Source organism: Salmo trutta, chromosome 37 (genome assembly GCF_901001165.1).
Source record: "Salmo trutta chromosome 37, fSalTru1.1, whole genome shotgun sequence".
In the NCBI taxonomy this organism is placed as follows: Eukaryota; Metazoa; Chordata; class Actinopteri; order Salmoniformes; family Salmonidae; genus Salmo; species Salmo trutta.
Genome location: NC_042993.1, coordinates 20,839,528 through 20,863,095, shown reverse-complemented (window position 1 = coordinate 20,863,095; position 23,568 = coordinate 20,839,528). Strand labels below are relative to the sequence as shown.

Here is a 23,568-nt window from a genome sequence, read left to right as displayed (position 1 = left end):
ATTTATTATTATACACATCCAACCTTTCTGTCTCTGTTCCTGCTGCCCTTGCCACTTTTGCATCCTTCGGTCACTTATCAGGGTATAAACTGAATCTTAGTAAAAGCGAATTGATGCCGCTGAATATGGATGAATATGGAACGCTGGTCTTTGCTACAACTCTCCTTAGTCGCAATAATTAATTCTATTAAAATGAATACTCTCCCTAAATTCTTCTCTATCAGTGCCTTCCGATTTTTCTTCCCAATACATTTTTCAAGAAGATCGACGGCCTAATACTACCTTTTATATGGGACAAAAAGCCCCCCAGGATGCGAAAACAGCTTTTGCAGAGGCCCAAACCAGACGGCATAGCTCTACTGGATTTCAGAATCTATTATTGGGCCGCTAACCTTAGGATCATTCACTACTGGTTGCAGAGCGGAGATATATTCCCACCCCCAATTTGGCTAGAGATGGAGTCTGCCTTGTCTATATCGGCATCATTGTGTTCCCTCACTCACTTCTCCGTTACAGGCCCTTACTCCTCCTTCACCAAAAATATATGTGTCAAAACAACATTGAAGATCTGGAATCAATTTAGGCGCCACTTTGGGTTTCAAACAACCTCTTTGGCTCCGGTAGCCTCAAACCCAGCTTTTTCCCCATCTATGGTTGATGGTGCTTTCTCAACATGGTCTAGTCTCGGTATTAAAAGATTCAGAGTTCTGTATATTAACAATACATTTAGTACGCTTGAACAATTATCAGCTAAATTTGGTCTCCCCAGACTTAATTTTTTTAGGTTCTTACAAGTCCGGAGTTACATCCACAGCATAGATCCAGGATTCCCCACCCTTCCTGGTGAAACTCAGTTCGACACATTTCTTGTCCTTCATCCTACTCTGAAAGGCACCTTGTCAATAATCTATAGTCAGATTTGCTCACTACAAGTCATCTCATTAAACAATATTAAATCCTCATGGGAGGAGGAACTGGGTAAGGAAATGTCTGATGAACTATGGCAAGGGGCACTCAAAAGGGTACATAGCTCTTCTATTTGTGCTCGACACGGCCTCATTCAATGCAAACTCATTCATAGGGCCCACTGGACCAAAGCAAGATTATCCAACATTTACAAGGATGTGAACCCTAATTTGTGTACAATGTAATCAGTCTCCTGCTAATCATGTACACATGTTTTGGTGTTGCCCATCTCTTGTTGGTTTCTGGAAAGACATCTTTAACACACACTCAGAATTAAGCAGCACACAGATCGAGCCAGACCCTTTTATTGCACTATTTGGGGTTTCCTTACCCACAATACAATTGACCAAAATGAATAAGGATATAATTGCCTTTGTCACTTTGTTAGCGAGACGATTAATTTTACTTAGATGGAAATCCTCTGCAGCCCCTTCTCATGCTCTTTGGATTAAATCGCATAAAGTTGGAAAAAATTAAACACACACTCAATGGGTCTAGACATATTCTATGCAATGTGGGCTCCCTTCTTTTCTTATGTTAAACAAATACATTTCCCTGCAGTTCCAGAGTGATGTATATTTAAATATTGGTGACGTAAGAGGCCAGGTATGTGCATACACGTCATCTCGATATTAAGGACGGTATTATCTGTACTAGTTGACCCATAACAACTGTATAAATATATATATTTTTTTCCTTATTTAAAAAATGTACATTTTTGTCTGTCTCTATGTTTTGCTGTATTATTGCTGTAATTATTTTCTAAATGCTAGTATTGAAAATTCAATAAACAAAGTATAAAAAAAATAAAATAAGGCCGCGGGATCAGACGGATTACCAGGATGCGTACTCAGAACATGGCGGGTGTCTTTCACTGTCATTTTCAACCTTTCCCTGACCCAGTGTGTAATACCTACATGTTTCAAGCAGACCACCATAGTCCCTGTGCCCAAGAATGCCAAGGTAATCTGTCTAAATGACTATGGCCCGTAGCAATCACATCTGTAACCATGAAACGCTTGGAAAGATCATGGCTCATGTCAACATCATCCTCCCAGACACCGTGGACCCGCTCCAATTCGCATACCGCCCCAACAGATGACACAATCTCTATTGCACTCCACACTGCCCTCTCCCACCTGGACAACAGGAACACCAATGTGCGAATACTGTTTATTGACTACAGCTCAGTGTTCAACACCATAGTGCCCCCCAAGCTCATCACTCACTAAAGCTCAGGACCCTGGGACTGAACACCTCCCTCTGCAACTGGATCCTGGACTTCCTGATTTGCCGCCCCCCAGGTGGTGAGGGTAGGCAACAACACATCCGCCACTCTTACCTTCAACATAGGGCCCTTCAGGGGTGCGTGCTTAGTCCCCTCCTGTACTCCCATTCACCCACAACTGCATGGCCACGCACAACTCCAACCCCATTAAGTTTGCTGACGACACGACGGTGGTAGGCCTGATCAACGATGGAGATGAGACCACCTATAGAGAGGTTAGTGACCTGCCAGGACAACAACCTCTCCCTCAATGTCAGCAAGACAAAGGAGCTGATCTTGGACTACCGGACACAGAGGGCTGAGCACGCCCACTTCCACATTGATGGGACTGTAGTGGAGCGTGTCGAGAGCATTAATTTACTCGGTGTCCACAGAAATTAACATGGTCCAGACACACCAACACAGTCGTGAAGAAGGCATGACAACGCCTCTTCCCATCAGGAGGCTGAAAAGATTTTGCACGGGCCCTCAGATCCTCAAAAAGTTCTAGGCTACCCGAAACGTTTGACCCAAGTTAAACAATTTTAAAGGCAATGCTACCAAATACACTCAATTAGTATGTAAGCTTTTGACCAACTGGGAATGTGATGAAAGAAAGAAATTGTCCTCAAAAAGTTCTATTGCTACACCATTGAGAGCATCTTGACTGGCTGCATCACCGCTTGGTATGGCAACTGCTTGGCATCCGACCGTAAGGGTAGTGTTTACGGCCCAGTACATCACTGGGGCCAAGCTCCTTGACATCCAAGACCTCAAGCCACCGAAGTCAGACTTTTTGTTTTCTCTGCTACCTACCGCACTGCAAACGGTACCGATGCACCAAGTCTGGAACCAACAGGACCCTGAACAGCTTCTAACCCCCCAAGCCATAACACTACTAAATAGTTAACCAAATAGCTACACGGACTATCTGCATGACCCTCTTTGAACTAACTATTTTGACTCATCACATGATGCTGCTACTGTTTATTATTTATCGTGTTGCCTACCCCCACCTATATGTACATATCTACCTCAAATAACTCGTACCTCTGCACATCGTCTCGGTACTGGTACTCTGTGTACTGTATATAGCCAAATTATCGTTACTCATTGTGTTCTTTTTTTCTATATTTTTCTCTCTGCTTTGTTGGGAAGGGCCCGTGAGTAAGCATTTCAATGTTAGTCTACACCTGTTGTTTATGAAGCATGTGACAAATAAGATTTGATTTGGATTTTGATACTATGTCAGTTTGCTCCCGTTCTCCTAGTTCTCTCGCTGCAGATTTAACCATAGGACATAGCAATGATATGTGACGACAAATATTAATATGGAGGGTCTCTCTCTTTCTCCCTCCCTCTACTCTCTGTCTCTACCGTAGGTACTGCTGGTAATGTGGAGCATGGGGTTCAGTACCAGCTCAAGCGGGTCTATGAGCACAACCTCCAGAGGACTGCCTGCAACATGACGTATGGAACCTTCGGAGGGGTCACAGGTAACACATCACAGCACCCCCATGAGCTGCTCAAACACTTCACATGTAACAGATTGACAGTGTAGTCACTAACCACACACACACACTTTTTCCATTTTTGTGGGTTAATTCACTGTCCTTTCATTTCTAATGACCACAGAGCTATAAGTGTAGAATATGATTCATTCTGTGTGGAGGGGAACCCTTGGCGTTCTGGTGCAGCTTTATTTGGATGGTAGTGACTGGATCAGTGTGTGCATGGGTGTGTGCATGCATGTGCACGTGTATGTGTGGGTGTATTTGTTTGTGCAGTAAGTTAAGTTGTGTGTGTCCTTTTTAAAGGTTGTGTCAGGTGAACCACAGAAGCTCTCTTTTAGCCTGCCATGAACACACTGCTGAAATCTGGACCAAGCTCCAGACAAGAGACAACAGGCAATTCATTAATGGGAGAGCACACTTATCCAAACACGTGCTCCCTGGAACACACACACAAACACCTCAACAATATATCCCTTGTTCTATTATTGGCCTTCCCTTGTCTAAAAGGGCTTCAGTTAAACACTGGTTTGTGTGTGCGCAGACTTGATGCTGTGGAGTCGAGAGCTTTCCCCTCCTTTTTTCCAAATACATTTATTTCCCTTGAGGGATGATTTCTTCCCCCCCATCCTCTCCCTCTCTCTCTCTCCCCTGGCATTCTAACATTCCTCATTAACCCCTGAACTCTTCTTCATATTCCTTTGTTTCATAGACTTCTAGAGCTTTATGGACTCCTTCATTCATGCCAGTTTCATGCGCACACACACGCACTCTCTGCCATTCACTTCCTCACTCTGTTGCGCTCTCTCTTTCACATCCTTTCTCTATTAGATCAAATCAATGCAGATGCCATACCAGGCAGTGATGCAACCAGTCAGGATGCTCTCGATGGTGCAGCTGTAAAACCTTTTGAGGATCTGAGGACCCATGCCAAATCTTTCCTGAGGGGGAATAGGTTTTGTCGTGCCCTCTTCACGACTGTCTTGGTATGCTTGGACCATGTTAGTTTGTTGGTGATGTGGACACCAAGGAACTTGAAGCTCTCAAACTGCCCCACTACAGCCCTGTCGATGAGAATAGGGGCGTGCTCGGTCCTCTTTTTCCTGTAGTCCACAATCATCTCCTTTGTCTTGATCATGTTGAGGGAGAGACTGTTGTTCTGGCACCACACAGCCAGGTCTCTGACCTTCTCCCTATAGGCTGTCTTGTCGTTGTCTGTGATCAGGCCTACCACTGTTGTCATCGGCAAACTTAATGATGGTGTTGGAGTCGTGCCTGCACGTGCAGTCATGAGTGAACAGGGAGTATAGGAGGGGACTGAGCACGCACCCCTGAGGGGCCCCCGAGTTGAGGATCAGCGTGGCGGATGTGTTGTTACCTACACTTCCCACCTGGGGGCAGCCCGTCAGGAAGTGCAACTGAATCCTGGAGAGGGAGGTGTTTAGTCCCAGGGTCCTTAGCTTAGTGATGAGCTTTGAGGGCACTATGGTGTTGAATGCTGAGTTGTTGTCAATGAATAGCATTCTCACGTACAGTTGAAGTCGGAAGTTTACATACACTTAGGTTGGAGTCATTAAAACTCGTTTTTCAGCCACTCCACAAGTTTCTTGTTAACAAACTATAGTTTTGGCAAGTCGGTTAGGATATCTACTTCATGCATGACACAAGTAATTTTTCCAACAATTCTTTACAGACAGATTATTTCACTTATAATTCACTGTATCACAATTCCAGTGGGTCAGAAGTTTACATACACTAAGTTGACAGTGCCTTTAAACATCTTGGAAAATTCCAGAAAATGATGTCATGGGTTTAGAAGATTCTGATAGGCTAATTGACATCATTTGAGTCAATTGGAGGTGGATGTATTTCAAGGCCTACCTTCAAACTCAGTGCCTCTTTGCTTGACATCATGGGAAAATCAAAAGAAATCAGCCAGGACCTCAGGAAAAAAAATGGTAGACCTCCACAAGTCTGGTTCATCCTTGGGAGCAATTTACAAATGCCTGAATGTACCACATTCATCTGTACAAACAATAGTATGCAAGTGTAAACACCATGGGACCACACAGCCATCATACCGCTCAGGAAATAGATGCGTTCTGTCTCCTAGAGCTGAACGTACTTTGGTGTGAAATGTGCAAATCAATCCCAGAACAACAGCAAAGGACCTTGTGAAGATGCTGGAGGAAAAGGGTACAAAAGTATCTATATCCACAGTAAAATGAGTCCTATATCGACATAACCTGAAAGGCCGCTCAGCAAGGAAGAAGCCACTGCTTCAAAACCGCCATAAAACAGCCAGACTACGGTTTGCAACTGCACATGGGGACAAAGATTGTACTTTTTGGAGAAATGTCCTCTGGTCTGATGAAACAAAAATAGGACTGTTTGACCATAATGGCCATCGTTATGTTTGGAGGAAAAAGGGGGAGGCTTGCAAGCCGAAGAACACCATCCCAACCGTGAAGCACGGGGGTGGCAGCATCGTGTTGTGGGGGTGCTTTGCTGCAGGAGGGGCTGGTGCACTTCACAAAATAGATGGCATCATGAGGAAGGAACATTGTGGATATATTGAAGCAACATCTCAAGCCATCAGTCACGAAGTTAAAGCTTGGTCGCAAATGGGTCTTCCAAATGGACAATGACCCCAAGCATACTTCCAAAGTTTTGGCAAAATGGCTTAAGGACAACAAAGTCAAGGTATTGGAGTGGCCATCACAAAGCCCTGACCTCAATCCCATAGAAAATCTGTGGGCAGAACTGAAAAGCATGTTCGAGCAAGGAGGCCTACAAACCTGACTCAGTTACACCAGCTCTGTCAGGAGGAATGGGCCAAAATTCACCCAACTTATAGTGGGAAGCTTGTGGAAGGCTACCTGAAACGTTTGACCAAAGTTAAACAATTTAAAGGCAATGCTACCAAATACTAATTGAGTGTATGTAAACTTCTGACCTACTGGGAATGTGATCTGGAATAAGATCTGAAATGAATAATAATTCATAATAATTTCACATTCTTAAAATAAAAATGGTGATCCTAACTGACCTAAGACAGGGAATTTTTACAAGGATTAAATGTCAGGAATTGTGAAAAACTTAATTTAAATATATTTGGCTAAGGTGTATGTAAACTTCCGACTTCAACTGTAGGTGTTCCTTTTGTCCAGGTGGGAAAGGGCAGTGTGGAGTGCAGTAGAGATTGCATCATCTGTGGATCTGTTGGTTCGATATGCAAATTGGAGAGGGTCTAGGGTTTCTGGGATAATAGTGTTGATGTGAGCCATGACCATCCTTTGAAAGCATTTCATGGCTACAGACTGTGTGATCACGCTGCGGAGAGCGTGATCACACAGTCGTCCGGAACAGCTGATGCTCTCATGCATGTTTCAGTGTTACTTGCCTCAAAGCGAGCGTAGACGTTATTTAGCTCATTTGGTAGGCTCGTGTCACTGGGCAGCTCTCAGCTGTGCTTACCCTTTGTAGTCTGTAATAGTTTGCAAGCCCTGCCACATCTGACGAGTGTCGGAGCCGGTGTAGTAAGATTCGATCTTCGTCCTGTATTGACGCTTTGCCTATTTGATGGTTCGTCGGAGGGCATAGCGGGATTTGTTATAAGCATCCGGGTTAGAGTTCTGCTCCTTGAAAGCGGCAGCTCTGCCCTTTAGCTCAGTGTGAATGTTGCCTGTAATCCACTGTGGGGACGACGTCCTCAAGGCACTTATTGATTAAGCCAGTGACTGATGTGGTGTACTTCTCAATGCCATCGGAAGAATCACAGAATATATTCCAGTCTGTGATAGCAAAACAGTCCTGTAGTTTAGCATCTACTTTATCTGACAGCTTTTTTTTTATAGACCGAGTCACTGGTGCTTCCTGCTTTCATTTTTGCTTGCAAGCAGGAATCGGGAAAATAGAATTATGGTCAGATTTTCCAAATGGAGGGCGAGGGAGAGCTTTGTATGCGTCTCTGTGTGTGATGTAAAGGTGATCTAGATTTTTTTTCCCCCTCTGGTTACACATTTAACATGCTGATAGAAATGAGGTAAAACTGATTTAAGTTACCCTGCATAGTCCCCGGCCACTAAGAGCGCCGCATCTGGATGACCGTTTTCCTGTTTGCTTATGGCGGAATACAGCTCAGTGAGTGCGGTTTTAGTGCCAGCCTCGGTCTTTGGTGTTATGTAGACCACTACGAAAAATACAGATAGTGTGGTCTACAGTATATCATGAGATACTCTGCCTCAGGCGAGCAAAACCCTGAGACTTCCTTAGGTATCATGCACCAGCTGTTGTTTACATATATGCATAGGCCCCCGCCCTGTCTTACCAGAGGCTGTTCTATAATGCCGATAGTGTATAACCCACCAGCTGTATGTTTTTAATGTTGTCGTTCAGCCACAACTCAGTGAAACATAAGAAATTACAGTTATTCATGTCTCGTTGGTAGGATATACATGTTTTCAGTTCGTCCCAGTTATTTTCCATTTATTGAACGTTAGCTAGCAGAACGGAAGGCATGGGCAGATTAGCCTGAGCCTCATAAGGCATCCTGATCTCTTTCTGCGAAACCTACGTTTCCTTTTCCAGCGAATCCCGGGGATCTGGGCCTGGTCTGGTGTCCGTAGTATTTCCCTCACTTCCAAATCATTGAAGATGAACTCTTTGTCCAATTTGAGGTGTGTAATCCCAGTTCTGATGTCCAGAAGATCTTTTCGGTCATAAGAGAAGGTAGCAGCAACATTATGTACAAAACAACTTACGAACAACGCGAAAAAACGAACAAAATAGCCATGGTTGGTTAAGAGCCGTTAAGATGGCAGCTCTACCCTCCAGCGCCATCTTTTTTCTCTCTATCCCTCCTCCCTTTCCATTTCTCTCCTTCCCTTTCTTACTCTCTGAGTCTCTCTTTCTCACACACACTCTTAGAATAGTCGTGTCCCTCTCCTGTCAGTGTAGAGAGAGTGTGGATGTCAATGATGTTCCTTTAAATAAGAGGACGAGAGGATCCTACTCCAGGGTTGCACTAGCACACACCACCACCAGGAGGCAGCACAGCCTGTGAAATCAGCTCCTACACACCACCATACACACTTGTCATCTGAGTGTATTCATATGAAATGAGTGTGTGTAGGAGCTTGCTCTAAATGTGAGCACCCATAATAGTTCCCGACCATGGAATGACTGTAGGCGCTGTAAAAGCAGTGTTGTACTAATACAGCCCTAATGGCTGGGCTGGGTTTGGGTCAGAATCGGGCCACACACTCACACACAAACAGCGTAGGCCATTCTAAGCACCACCTGGCCCACACTCCAGCCCAACTCCACCCAGAACCCAGAGCCCAAAGAACCACTGCACTGCTCTGCTCTATCCTGCCAGCCTCTGTGCTTTGTCTTTGGGCTCAACCTGTGTAACAGCATGTTCTATTAATGCTATTAGTAGGGCTGGTTTCCTCTATATGTCTCTGCTAAGGTTAGAAGTACTGGACTAATGTTTTATAGCTCTAGAAGAGCGGTTTTTGATATCTTTAGTATGGGCGTAGACCCACACACAGGGCGGGGTAATTGTGTGAGTGGCCTTGTCCTTCAGTGTTTTACTGACCTCCCACCCTGAGCCCAGTTCACCAAAGGGGGTGACCAGAATAGCTGGTGAAGCACACACACAGTGTTTTATTATTGTGTGTATTGTGTGTATCTGCTCTGTAGGTGGTACTCCCTGACCCCTCGTTGATGTGAGTGTGATTTTTATTTTTAATAGCGCATAGAGGCCTAATTATAGTTCTCTGTGTTATGGCTCAGTGTGTGTGTGTGTGTGTGTGTGTGTGTGTGTGTACTTAGCCATCTCAGATTTTCTCTGCCATAAAACTCAGTGGGCCATTCCAAGCACTCGGAGAACGCAGACCTAAAGCTGTGTAAGGCTGCTGTGAACAGGCCTGCTCAGTCCGAGAGATGTTAACATATCAGATTCAGCAGGAGACAAATGAGCAGAGCAGCTAACCCACCACTACAACACAACATAGCAGAGCAGCTAACCCACCACTACAACACAACATAGCAGAGCAGCTAACCCACCACTACAACACAACATAGCAGAGCAGCTAACCCACCACTACAACACAACATAGCAGAGCAGCTAACCCACCACTACAACACAACATAGCAGAGCAGCTAACCCACCACTACAACACAACATCGCAGAGCAGCTAACCCACCACTACAACACAACATAGCAGAGCAGCTAACCCACCACTACAACACAACATAGCAGAGCAGCTAACCCACCACTACAACACAACATAGCAGAGCAGCTAACCCACCACTACAACACAACATAGCAGAGCAGCTAACCCACCACTACAACAACACAACATAGCAGAGCAGCTAATCCACCACTACAACAACACAACATAGCAGAGCAGCTAATCCACCACTACAACAACATAACATAGCAGAGCAGATAACCCACCACTACAACAACACAACATAGCACAGCAGATAACCCACCACTACAACAACACAACATAGCACAGCAGATAACCCACCACTACAACAACACAGCACAGCAGATAACCCACCACTACAACAACACAGCAGAGCAGAGCAGATAGCCCACCACTACAACAACACAGCAGAGCAGATAACCCACCACTACAACAACACAACATAGCAGAGCAGATAACCCACCACTACAACAACACAACAGAGCAGATAACCCCGCCGCCCCACCAAGTCAAGCAGAACTGTATGATGCATACATTTTTCCACAGAACGTATACAGTTCTGCAAGTCATTTAGTCAGGCAACATTCAGGTCTGTGTTCTGTCATTGTGTGTACTTTTCTGTGATGCCAGTATGATTCCACCAGGTTGTCATGTGTTATTTTCCTAACCCTCTGTGTTGAATTAACGTTTATTCAACGCTCATGTAACATTTGTCTTTAATTATCTCCCCTCAGACCACCACTCTCTGTGTATCCAGTCAATGGATGGCATGCTGATGTTCTTTGAGCAGGAGAGTTACTCATTTGGCCGTTTCCTCCCTGGCTTCCTCCTGCCTGGTCCTCTGTGTTACTGCTCCCGCACTGACACCTTCCTCACTGTGTCCTCAGCACGACAGGTGGAGAGCTACAGGTACACACACACACGCTGCAACACACACGCTGCAAACACACACACACGCTGCAACACACACGCTACAACACACACGCTGCAAAACACACACATACGCTGCAAAGCACGCACACACGTATACACACACCCTCCTCAGGGGTAAGTAAGTAAATGAAAAAGTGAGTGAAGAAGTGTTCTCGTCGCCTCTGAAGGCCATCCGCCTGCCTGCTACTCCACACTAGATCTTTAAATACATCTGTGGTGCAGCAGACGGGAGGCCATTTTCTAGTCCTCCTAACGCCACAAACCACTGCACCATCTTTAAATAATAGGGGAGAGTGTTCTGTGTGTGTGTATAGGGGATACTGCAGATGGCAGATTGGGTGTATTGGGCCCTATTGCCACAGCTGAGTCTGGTTATCTCCGGTGCTAAGTTAACATTTTCACATCCTAATGAAATTTCCACTCATTGATCGCCACAGCTCCCCATGTAAGCCCTGTCTTTATTTTCCTCTACTTTGGTCATTCATCGCCCCTCCACAATAATCACAGTTACCTTCCTCTACAAACACACGCCGGGATTTTCCCTTTTCACGCTCCTGCTAAAACCGGATGGAGATTGGGGAAAGGCCGAAGTGTGTGTGTTTCGGTGTGTGAAACCCGGCCTTCCAGCTGTTTGTTATCCCAGATTTCTCCGATATCAAGAGCTTCCCCAGACGAGATATCCCTGCGGAAACACTGACCTCACCCCCCTGTTCCCCCTTCCTCTCCTCCAGCTCTTCAATTCTCAGACTGTATATATGAATTCTAATAACAATAATTCTGCCCAGGATGAAGCGCTCTATGTCCCCAGTTAACACTTGGCTGTGTCTAGACTTGGTCTCTGTGGCTAGAATCCCGCTTTTTGATCAAATCTACAATCAAAAGTCATGAAAACTGTAGATACGAGGAGAGCTGCATTTTGGTAATGAAAATCCTGCCTGTTAGTTAGAAATAGCCTTGCTCTGAGTGTCATGTACTGCCTAATATCAGTCAGCTAGAGAACTGTTCCGCTCCCTCGGTTTGTTTTGCCAGTAATGTTGATTTTCTCTCCGCTTTAGCGTTGGTGAATGTGATTTTGTGTTTGTGTATCAGGGAAGTATTAGGGAGATGTCCTCTTTCATATAAATGACAGGGCTATTTCCTCTGGCTGCTGAGTGACACACACACACACACACACACACACACACACACACACACACATCCCCACACTTCATCTAGCCTCCATTCCCCAGCTTCACACACTCACTCTGTGTCTCTCTGGGCTGTCTGAGACACAGAGAGAGACTATCCAACCTGGAGAGGTTGGCTGGGTTTGTGTGGGTTGAACTGGTTAAAGGTGAGCCTCGTGGGGTGTGTGTTGGTAGTATGTTCATGTGCACACATGATCATACATTTCATACACACAACCGTGCATGCATATTATGCACATATTTATACTCATGTAAACACACCCTCACTGCTCCGCTGGGCTGGCCTGAGCTGTGGAACTCTGAATGTGTGTGTGCTCACCGTTTACAACCGGTGTGTATGCTGGTGGATCAGTTCTTCAAGGTTTGGACTCACACACATACACACACACACTCTTTGTGATTCTACGTGTTAATTCTCTTTCACAGTAGCTCATTCACCAACAGTCCTGACCATAGTACTCTGCCATTAAAAGGTCTTGGCTAGATGGTGCCAAACTCTCCCATCCATTTAGGATTGAGGCCTTCAGGTTTCTTATAGCTGATCAAAAGTAATGTATGAATGCAAACCAAAGTGCACTTATTCGATGTGCATTTGTCAGGAGTATAGTCTATTGTTACCCCTCTGCAACCTGTAACGGCAAAATATAGTCCCGTTTCCTCTTCCTCCACCTTCCCCATTGGCACTGCTTGCTGTTGTCTTTGGACATGTTCATCCCTCCATTCCTTTCTCAGAGGGAGAGACTTTCTCCCTGACAGAGCAAATAGTCTCCTGTCGTTTCCAGCTCCATAAACATCAGGACTTAGCAGGTCCTGATTTCCCTTCACATAATTATCTGATTCTTAGCAGCTTTTCCTTCTCCCTCCCGAGGGGCCAGGTGACTGTGTGTGTGTGTGTGTGTGTGTGTGTGTGTGTGTGTGTGAGAGATGTCTGTTGCTACTATAGCCAGTTCCAGCTTTTTACTGGAAATCAGATTGTATTAATGCCATACTGCGAGACTACTCTAGACTGACTCCAGATCAGTGTCATGATACTGCTATTAATAAGGCCATTGTTTGAGAACATAAAAGCATGATGCTAGCTAACTAGCGTACCTAAATGTTTTGTGGCATAAACTTGAGTTGTCATAACACCGATGGATGTCTGTTATGTCATTTATTATGACGGTGGGGCTTCTGACAGAGGGTCCAGCTGAAGTATTACCACTGAGCACAGTGTGTGTGTGTCTAAACTGAAGTGTTACCACTGAGCACAGTGTGTGTGTGTCTAAACTGAAGTATTACCACTGAGCACAGTGTGTGTGTGTGTGTGTGTCTAAACTGAAGTGTTACCACTGAGCACAGTGTGTGTGTGTGTGTGTGTGTGTGTCTTAACTGAAGTATTACCACTGAGCACAGTGTGTGTGTGTCTAAACTGAAGTGTTACCACTGAGCACAGTGTGTGTGTGTGTGTGTGTGTGTGTGTGTGTGTGTGTGTGTGTGTGTGTAAACTGAAGTATTACCACTGAGCACAGTGTGTGTGTGTCTAAACTGAAGTGTTACCACTGAGCACAGTGTGTGTGTGTGTGTGTGTGTGTGTGTGTGTGTGTGTGTCTAAACTGAAGTGTTACCACTGAGCACAGTGTGTGTGTGTGTCTAAACTGAAGTGTTACCACTGAGCACAGTGTATGTGTGTGTGTGTGTGTGTGTCTAAACTGAAGTATTACCACTGAGCACAGTGTGTGTGTGTGTCTAAACTGAAGTGTTACCACTGAGCACAGTGTGTGTGTGTGTGTGTGTGTGTGTGTGTCTAAACTGAAGTATTACCACTGAGCACAGTGTGTGTGTGTCTAAACTGAAGTGTTACCACTGAGCACAGTGTGTGTGTGTGTGTGTGTGTGTGTGTGTGTGTGTGTGTGTGTGTGTGTGTGTGTGTGTGTGTGTGTGTGTGTGTGTGTGTGTGTGTCTAAACTGAAGTATTACCACTGAGCACAGTGTGTGTGTGTCTAAACTGAAGTGTTACCACTGAGCACAGTGTGTGTGTGTGTGTGTGTGTGTGTGTGTGTGTCAACTGAAGTGCTACCACTGAGCACAGTGTGTGTGTGTGTGTGTGTGTGTGTGTGTGTCAACTGAAGTGCTACCACTGAGCACAGTGTGTGTGTGTGTGTGTGTGTGTGTGTGTGTCTAAACTGAAGTGTTACCACTGAGCACAGTGTGTGTGTGTGTGTGTGTCTAAACTGAAGTGTTACCACTGAGCACAGTGTGTGTGTGTGTCTAAACTGAAGTGTTACCACTGAGCACTGTGTGTGTGTGTGTGTGTGTGTGTGTGTGTGTGTGTGTGTGTGTGTGTGTGTGTGTGTGTGTGTGTGTGTCTAAACTGAAGTGTTACCACTGAGCACAGTGTGTGTGTGTGTGTGTGTGTGTGTGTCTAAACCTAAGTGTTCCTAACCCAGGTATGAGACGCTGGCGGTGGCCACGGATGCAGAGACCAGACAGGATGCTGAGCAGCATAGCAAAACCGCAGGGAAGAGACTGACGGTGAGAGGAGAACTCTGTGTGTGTGTGTGTGTGTGTGTGTGTGTGTGTGTGTGTGTAACACTGTGTGTTTTCCCCCTCAGGCTGACTGGACCCTGGTCCTGGGGGAGCAGGCCTTGGACCTCAGTGTCCCCTACTTCTCTCCGTCCTCCATCTTTGTTTGCGGCGAAAGGAACCTGTACTGCCTCAAAGACAACGGACATATCCGCTTCATGAAGAAACTGGAGTACAACCCCAGCTGCTTCCTCCCCTACTCCTCAGGTAATGGTGGAGCCCTACTGCTTCCTCCCCTACTCCTCAGGTAATGGTGGAGCCCTACTGCTTCCTCCCCTACTCCTCAGGTAATGGTGGAGCCCTACAGCTTCCTCCCCTACTCCTCAGGTAATGGTGGAGCCCTACAGCTTCCTCCCCTACTCCTCAGGTAATGGTGGAGCCCTACTGCTTCCTCCCCTACTCCTCAGGTAATGGTGGAGCCCTACTGCTTCCTCCCCTACTCCTCAGGTAATGGTGGAGCCCTACTGCTTCCTCCCCTACTCCTCAGGTAATGGTGGAGCCCTACTGCTTCCTCCCCTACTCCTCAGGTAATGGTGGAGCCCTACTGCTTCCTCCCCTACTCCTCAGGTAATGGTGGAGCCCTACTGCTTCCTCCCCTACTCCTCAGGTAATGGTGGAGCCCTACTGCTTCCTCCCCTACTCCTCAGGTAATGGTGGAGCCCTACTGCTTCCTCCCCTACTCCTCAGGTAATGGTGGAGCCCTACTGCTTCCTCCCCTACTCCTCAGGTAATGGTGGAGCCCTACTGCTTCCTCCCCTACTCCTCAGGTAATGGTGGAGCCCTACTGCTTCCTCCCCTACTCCTCAGGTAATGGTGGAGCCCTACTGCTTCCTCCCCCACTCCTCAGGCAAGGGTGCAATACTAGTGCTTCCTCCCCTACTCCTCAGGTAATGGTACAACCCTAGCCGCTTCCTCACATAAGACTGCTTTACTGCTTGATATCATTAGCTTGTTTACTGCTTGATGTCAGACACACTGTTTGTCGGACATATTAGATATCCATCCTCCATATTATTGATGAATATTATTGCTGACTCTTCTATCCAGTCTTTGTTTTAGGACTGCTATGTAGATACTGGTCTAACACATATTTCTAGTGGTGGTAGGACATTCCCCATGCCTGTCCAGTGTGTGTGGCGGTAGCAGAATGAGCGTTTGTCCGTGAGCTCAGGTTCATCTGATAGGGAGTCTCTCGGCTCCTGGGTTGGGTTTAATGAGGGACCGGAGTACAGCTCTACACAGTGCATCTGTCTGTCCTGACTGACTCCCAACATACCACTCCAACCAGAGGAAGTAGGAAATGTCACAGAGCAAGGCACGCTCTAATCGGATCCATATTTAGCATATGTAGCACCTCGAACATGCAACACACAGCACCGTCACCTGCATAAGCACACACACACACACACACACACAGCATGTTCTGCATGTTAAAATCCTTATGCTTCTTTGAGACCTCTCTTTCAAAATCACTGAGTTCTCTTCTTCTAGCCATGGTAGCCAAAATAATGGTCAACTGGACATTTTGTATACATGACCCTAAGCATGATGGGAGGTTAATCGCTTAATTAACTCAGGAACCACACCTGTGTGGAAGCACCTGCTTTCAATATACTTTGTAGCCCTCATTTAGTCCAGTGTTTCCTTTATTTTGGCAGTTACCTGTATATACATGGAGAGAGGGATGGCAAGGGAAGGATAGCGGGAGAGAAAAAAAAGGCTAAGGGAGGGAAATAGGTGAGAGGGAGGAAAGGAAAGAGAGAGGGATGGAAGAGGAGAAGCAGTGTGGTTGAGAGAAATGTATTTTTTTTTTAAACCAGAGGCACCTGCCGTTTCCTCATTGAGTTGTGTTTGACCTGTGAGCACCATTCCCTCTGGTATACACACACAACCTTACATCACACTATTCCCATTCCATTCACATTGTTCCTCTATTCAGGCCAGGATCCCAGGTGACATCGATCACAGTCCTCGATAGTTTTCTCTGGTTGTGTTTTCAGCAGCCACCCGGATAGTATGGCAAATGGCTTCCCGCTATTGTAATCTGCTGCGGTTGTGTTTTCAATACAGAGAGAGGGAGAGGAACTTTCTGGGCTGCTGACTTTCACATTGTTTTGGCTGGAACTTTAGCGGTTTACCGGCCCGCTCTCAATATTTCACAGGTTTTCCCCTCTGGCCCTCCGCTATGCAGCTGCCTTTTTTGGCTTGCGTTCTCCTTTTCTCTCTCTCCCTCGTTTCTTTGCCCGCCCTCTCTCTCTCTCATCCTCTGGTTTTCCCTCAATGAGTGATAATACAGCCACTTAACCCCAGCATTGATAATAATCACTTATAATTAGTGTACACACACATACACCTCAGGGTAAGGTGTGTTCAGGGAAACCATGCCACATGTCTGTCTGATCCACTGCTATTAATACAGTGCCTGGCCGCAGTGGCAGAACAGAATGAACCAAGAGGAGCGAAAGAGGAGAAAATAAATGCTGCTGTATGTAGTGGATGGAGGGAGTCCTATATAAACTCTTGTCATTTTGGCCTTGCCCGCCCCTGCCCTCTATCCAAATGAGGTTGGCTAGGCGTGGGTTGCGGGTGCATCTCAGATCTCCCATGGTGGCAGTCAAGGTAAATGCTTGTGTGCGCGCGCGGCCAAACCAAAAGGCGTTTTCATGCTAGACCATTTCAGCTCAACCCGGGTTTTAACCGTGTGTGTTCTCACAAATGAATCTTCTGCTACCTCAAAGACATACCCTCACCCCAGAACTAGGCCTTGTTTAATTCATTTGTAGTGACTTGAGATCTTTTTGCTTTCTAAATTGTTAAATATTCATTGAAGGTTTATTGTCATTTTATGGACTGGCTTCTAGCCTTCCAAAGCAACTCCAAGCAAATCGATATCCCATTGATGACTGATGGATGGAAGGATTGCATTTATAAAGCACCTTTCATTAGGTGTCATGCATCTCCTGTGACTGTAACTAACCTCTGACCCCTCCTTCTCTTCCCAGTGTCTGAAGGCACCACCAACACCCTGGTCGGTAACCATAACAACATGCTGCTGGTGTACCAGGATGTGACGTTGAAGTGGGCCGCCCAGCTCTCCTGTTCCCCCGTGGCTGTCAGGCTCGCTAACTTCCCGTGAGTACACCCACCCCACCCGTTACCATGGCACCCGCTGCTGCTATGTTTGGTGTGTTGGTGTTGCCATGAATTTGGTGGTTGTGTACTGTAACCAGGATTGGATCATTTCCATTCTGTCAATTTAGGAAATGAAATTCAAAAGCCAACCCCCACATTTAACAAAAGAAGAAGTTGTAAGTTAGTAGTTTTTCCATTCATGAATTCCCTCTCTTCAATTTACTTATCTGAAATGGACCCCAAAGTTGATGGTAACTTCACGCCGATACACTTAAACACACAGTGTGTGCTCAGATGCCACTGATCCGATAAGGTAACAGATACCCCTGTGGATGAAAGGAGGAGAGGAGAGTGGGACTCTAAATGGAATGGGAGTGGTGGAAGCACTCAAATGGAGCTATTCCTGTGCTCCATGGGTGAGTGTCCCTGTGTGTTGGCTCCATTCCTGTGCTCCATGGGTGAGTGTCCCTGTGTGTTGGCTCCATTCCTGTGCTCCATGGGTGAGTGTCCCTGTGTGTTGGCTCCATTCCTGTGCTCCATGGGTGAGTGTCCCTGTGTGTTGGCTCCATTCCTGTGCTCCATGGGTGAGTGTCCCAGTGTGTTGGCTCCATTCCTGTGCTCCATGGGTGAGTGTCCCTGTGTGTTGGCTCCATTCCTGTGCTCCATGGGTGAGTGTCCCTGTGTGTTGGCTCCATTCCTGTGCTCCATGGGTGAGTGTCCCTGTGTGTTGGCTCCATTCCTGTGCTCCATGGGTGAGTGTCCCTGTGTGTTGGCTCCATTCCTGTGCTCCATGGGTGAGTGTCCCTGTGTGTTGGCTCCATTCCTGTGCTCCATGGGTGAGTGTCCCTGTGTGTTGGCTCCATTCCTGTGCTCCATGGGTGAGTGTCCCTGTGTGTGTCTCAGTAGCTCTGCTCTGTTGGCTCCATTCTAAAGAGCCCTTCTGTCAGCACCAACTAGATGAGCCTCTCTCTGGCTCCTCCGAAGAACAAACACACATTTGCATAGCACACACAGTTACACACTCATCCTCCACGCAACCTTACAGAACACATTCTACATAGGCCACACGTGTAGCCTTCATTCTCTCTCTCTCTCTCTCTGCTGAGCACTACTCTCTCACCCACAGGCATACTCGCGTACACACACTCTATGAAGCCCATATGCCAGGTTTGTTATTATTAGTGTGTTATTATTAATGATCACCAGTTGTTATGGTTATCACCATGAGAAATCCACCAAAATCCCTGAGAGGAAATGATTTCACAATGTCTTACAGCTGGCCAATCAAAACAGATAAGGGAGTGGTGGACTGTAGTACTAAATGTCATCGCATCTTAATGGCCATAATCACACCGCAATTTACAACAATTATTTACAACACAAACAGTGATGAATAATGATGCCAAGCATCACATCTGGAGGAAACCTGGCACCATCACTACAGTGAAGCATGGTGGTGGCAACATCATGCTGTGGGGATGTTTTTCAGCGGCAGGGACTGGGATACTAGTTAGGATCGAAGGAAAGATGAATGGAGCAAAGTACAGTGAGAGCCTTGATGAAAACCTGCTCCAGACCTGCTCTGGAGCAGGTTTTCATCAAGGGTCTTGGTTTCAATCTTGGTTTCATCAGACCAGAGAGCAGAGAACGTCTCCCATCTCCACAAAGGAACTCTGGAACTCTGTCAGAGCGACCATCAGGTTCTTGGTCAACTCCCTGACCAAGGCCCTTCTCCCCCGATTGCTCAGTTTGGCTGGGGGGCCAGCTCTAGGAAGAGACTTGGTGGTTCCAAACTTCTTGGGGTCCTTCAATGCTGCAGAAATGTTTTGGTACCCTTCCCCAGATCTGTGCCTTGACACAGTCCTGTCTCGGAGCTATACGGCAATTCCTTTGGCTTGGTTTTTGCTCTGACATGCACTGTCAACTGTGGGACCTTATTTTAAAATGTAACCTTTTATTTAAGAACAAATTCTTATTTACAGTGACGGCATACCATAATGTAGAACTGGGTTAACTGCCTTGTTCAGGGGCAAGATGACAGATTTTTACCTTGTCAGCTCGGGGATTCGATCCAGCAACCTTTCGGTTATTGGCGCAACATTCTAACCACTAGGCTACCTGCCACCCCAGGTGTGTGCCTTTCCAAGTCATGTCCAATCAATTGAATTTACCACAGGTAAATGACTAATGATGAGTGAGAAAAATCACACCCCCTAGACATGTTGTTAATGGTGAGAGATTTGCATGTCTTGGGGGTATGATATTTGACCCTCTAACTTTTTCACTCATCATTATTCCCGATTCATTCAGGATAATCCTTAATCATGGTAGCGTCCAAATTAATGTAGAACTGTTTAGAAACACATTCTAGTCCTATTTGTACTGAACAAAAACAAAAACGCAACATGCAGAAATTTAAATGAGGTAATCAGTCAATTGAAATAAATTCATTAGGCCCGAATCTATGGATTTTCCATGATTTGGCATACAGATACCTTTAAAAAAAAATGGGCCTCAGGATCTCATCAAGGTATTGCCGTCGATAAAATGTAATTGTGTTTGTTGTCCGTAGCTTATGCCTGTCCACACAATAACCCCACCACCACGGGGCACTCTGTTCACAACATTGACGTCAGCAAACCACTCGCCCACGCAACGCCATACATGTGTTCTGGTGTTGTGATGCCGGTAGGACGTACTGCCAAATCTGCCGCAAGGCGGCTTATGGTAGAGAAATGAACATTCAATCCTCTGGCAAAATCTCTGGTGGACATTCCTGCAGTTTTTTTTTTTTTACTTGTTAAACAAAATCTCTTTCTCTGAGCACTTGTATTACTATGAAATAGAATTTCCCAATTTGTTTTTGCATACTATATAGCTCAGTATTTAAATTATTTAATTTTATACAGTCATTATTGCTCATCTTTATCAAGGGACAACTAACTTATCCCATTGAGACTTTCTGGATTGAATAACAATGAAAAATACCTTGTATGTGGACAAAAGGGAAACGGAACGCTTGAACTGGACTTTAGACCTGATGGGAAAGAAACACACGCACAAGCACACAATTAGAGAACATGCTTGACTTTTATAGAATAGTGTTATAGCGATGACATTTTATTTGGATGGCTGAGTGGGTAGGTTGGGTAGGTCAATCCCTCCCCTGTGGCGGCAGGGCTGCTGCTACATATGGGGGGCTTTAGAAATGGGGGAGGGCTGGTTGTTTGGAGGGGAGAGGGAGTAGTTGTGAATGTGCCCCTGCAGCAGTAAAAGGGGGGTTTATACCCCCTCTCCTGCAGGTGTGGGACTTACTACTCCTCTGGGCTGGAAACCCCCTGTGTGTGGGGGGGGTGTTACTGCCTCACTGCCCTGGCACCACAACACATCTGCAACCAGTTACCACACACACTGCATCACATCTCCTAACTAGTTTTTTTTCTGTCCCTTTCATTATCTTTTTCTATTTCTCTTTTTTATTCTCTATCTCTCAATGATGGGTGCTGAAAACCTGCTATGAAACTGTTTTTCCTCACACAAATCCTATGGCAGTTTTTCTGTTTGTGACCAAGGCAGATGTTTCAACCCCTCATAGGGACCTGAAGGGTGTGGTGGTGACCCTGAGCAATGAGGGCCACCTGCAGTGTTCCTACATGGGCACAGACCCCTCCTTCTTCTCCACGCCCAAGGTGGACGCCCGCGAACAGGACTACTCCCAGATCGACACTGAGATGAAGAGTCTGCAGAGAGTCATCAGACAGGCCACCAGGACCCAGGCTGGTAGGACACACACACACCGTGAACAGTCTTTGTGTGTATTTGTGTATTGTAGGATATTTCCTGACTCCTTCTCTGTCGTAGATATACTTCCTGTAGCAGAGACAGATGAGGATCTGACTGTTACAGCCACAGTCTCCACTAACATGGACAGCACATCGGTGATCACACACACACAAAAACACACATACACACGCTGAAATGAACACAGACGTTTGTTTTACTATCCTTGTGGGGACCAAACAATTGAATTCCACTCAGCATCCTATTTTCTCTAACCCTTCAAATCAAATGTATTTATAAAGCCCTTTTTACATCAGCAGAAACCCATCTTAAAACCCCAAGCAGCAAGCAACACAGATGTAGAAGCACAACCGAGCTCTAACCCTAAACCTAACCCTAAACCTAACCCTAACCCCTAAACCTAACCCCTAAACCTAACCCTAAACCTAACCCTAAACCCTAAACCTAGCCCCTAACCCTAAACCTAACCCCTAAACCTAACCCTAAACCTAACCCTAAACCCTAAACCTAGCCCCTAACCCTAAACCTAACCCCTAAACCTAACCCTAAACCTAACCCCTAAACCTAACCCCTAACCCTAACCCTAAACCTAACCCCTAAACCTAACCCCTAAACCTAACCCTAAACCTAACCCCTAAACCCTAACCTAAGCCTAAAATAGCCCTTTTCCTTGTGGCGATCGGCGAAATGTCCCCACTTGTCCTAACTTTCTTTATTTTACGATCCTTGTGAGGTCTTCTGGTCCCCACAAGGATAGTAAAACCAAACACACACACAATGAAAGCTACACATACAGACTGGTATATCCTGACATTCTCTCTCTCTCTGTAGCAAGCGCTCATCCCGGACATTGATGGTCTACCCGTCCCCTCAGTCACAGTGAAGGTATGTGTCGCACACTTGCTGACTTCATCAAGATGCAGACATCAAGGCTAATTTCATTTGACTCACTCGTCTAACTATTTTAGCTGCAACTTGTGAAATGTATAAATGTCTTCCTCTGTTTCTCTTTTTCTCCTGCCTCTCCATCCATCTCTTTTTCTCAGATCAAGGTGACGAGTCGCTGTGCGTTGCAGGGTCCTAAGCTGACTGTGTGTGTTCAGCCTCCACTGGCTGTCACCCAGGATCAGCTTGTGTTGGAACCTCTGGGTAAGTCTCCTTCTCACCTCCTTATCTTTATAGAGAGTGAGTGAAAGAAAGAACGTGTGTGTTCCCCTGGGGGCTCAGACATTATCAGTATGAGACAGCAGACATGAAAGGTTCTATAATCTGAATGAATGAAACGGAGGTACATGGTTACCTTGACACGGTCAAGCAAACGCTGTAAACTCTCACCCAAAGCAAACAGAACAGTCTGCTACCGCAACCTTCCCAATTCCTAGAAACCGGTTTCATGTTATCAGTTTTATCACAGTGTCTGAGAGCAGTGCAAAGAGACTGATGTACTTGAAGCTTTTGTGATGAAAAGCTGGAACGTGATGTAAGAACATTTGGAGAAAAGTCTGGTAGCCCTAAAAGTGTTTAGTCCTGTGTGTCTGCCTAGTTGGGATCCATTTTTCCACTAGCCTACTGTAGTTTAGTAGAGGTGTTGGAGATTATAGAACCACATTTTCAAGCAAAAGTTTTCCTCATCATTTAAGATAGCTGTTAGTCATGACAGCTAAAAGATTAGTTAGGTAATGCATGCGTAACCATGGCAGTCATCACAACGCAGCAGATTAAACACACACACGGTGAACCAGCGATGACTCGGTGTGTTTATGCCACGCTCTTTGTCTCCCACACACAGAAACCTGCCGCTGCTCTCCACCAGTCTATCAGCAGTCCTCTGCTGTGAAACCCAGGCCCCGAACCCCACACACACACACCCACCCCTCTACCCCACCCTACCCTTACCTGACCCCACCATGGATGTGTTTGGCCCAGGATAGAAACGTTTGACGTTGGATTTCCAGGACCACCTAGATGTACATCCAGTCAAACCT

The 23,568-nt window shown here is 45.9% G+C and overlaps 1 protein-coding gene across 3 annotated transcripts in view; it reads left to right on the top strand.

The window, feature by feature from the left end:
• LOC115176682 (protein PTHB1) overlaps nt 1–23,568 on the top strand; it is a 217,099-nt gene that overhangs the window by 10,599 nt on the left and 182,932 nt on the right. For all 3 annotated transcript variants that reach the window (XM_029736875.1, XM_029736878.1, XM_029736876.1), the window contains 9 exons: nt 3,616–3,729; nt 10,700–10,874; nt 14,515–14,599; nt 14,680–14,857; nt 17,653–17,782; nt 21,378–21,562; nt 21,644–21,720; nt 22,415–22,468; nt 22,630–22,732. In XM_029736875.1, coding sequence (XP_029592735.1) covers nt 3,616–3,729; nt 10,700–10,874; nt 14,515–14,599; nt 14,680–14,857; nt 17,653–17,782; nt 21,378–21,562; nt 21,644–21,720; nt 22,415–22,468; nt 22,630–22,732 — 1,101 coding nt within the window. The remainder of the gene's footprint in view (nt 1–3,615; nt 3,730–10,699; nt 10,875–14,514; nt 14,600–14,679; nt 14,858–17,652; nt 17,783–21,377; nt 21,563–21,643; nt 21,721–22,414; nt 22,469–22,629; nt 22,733–23,568) is intronic.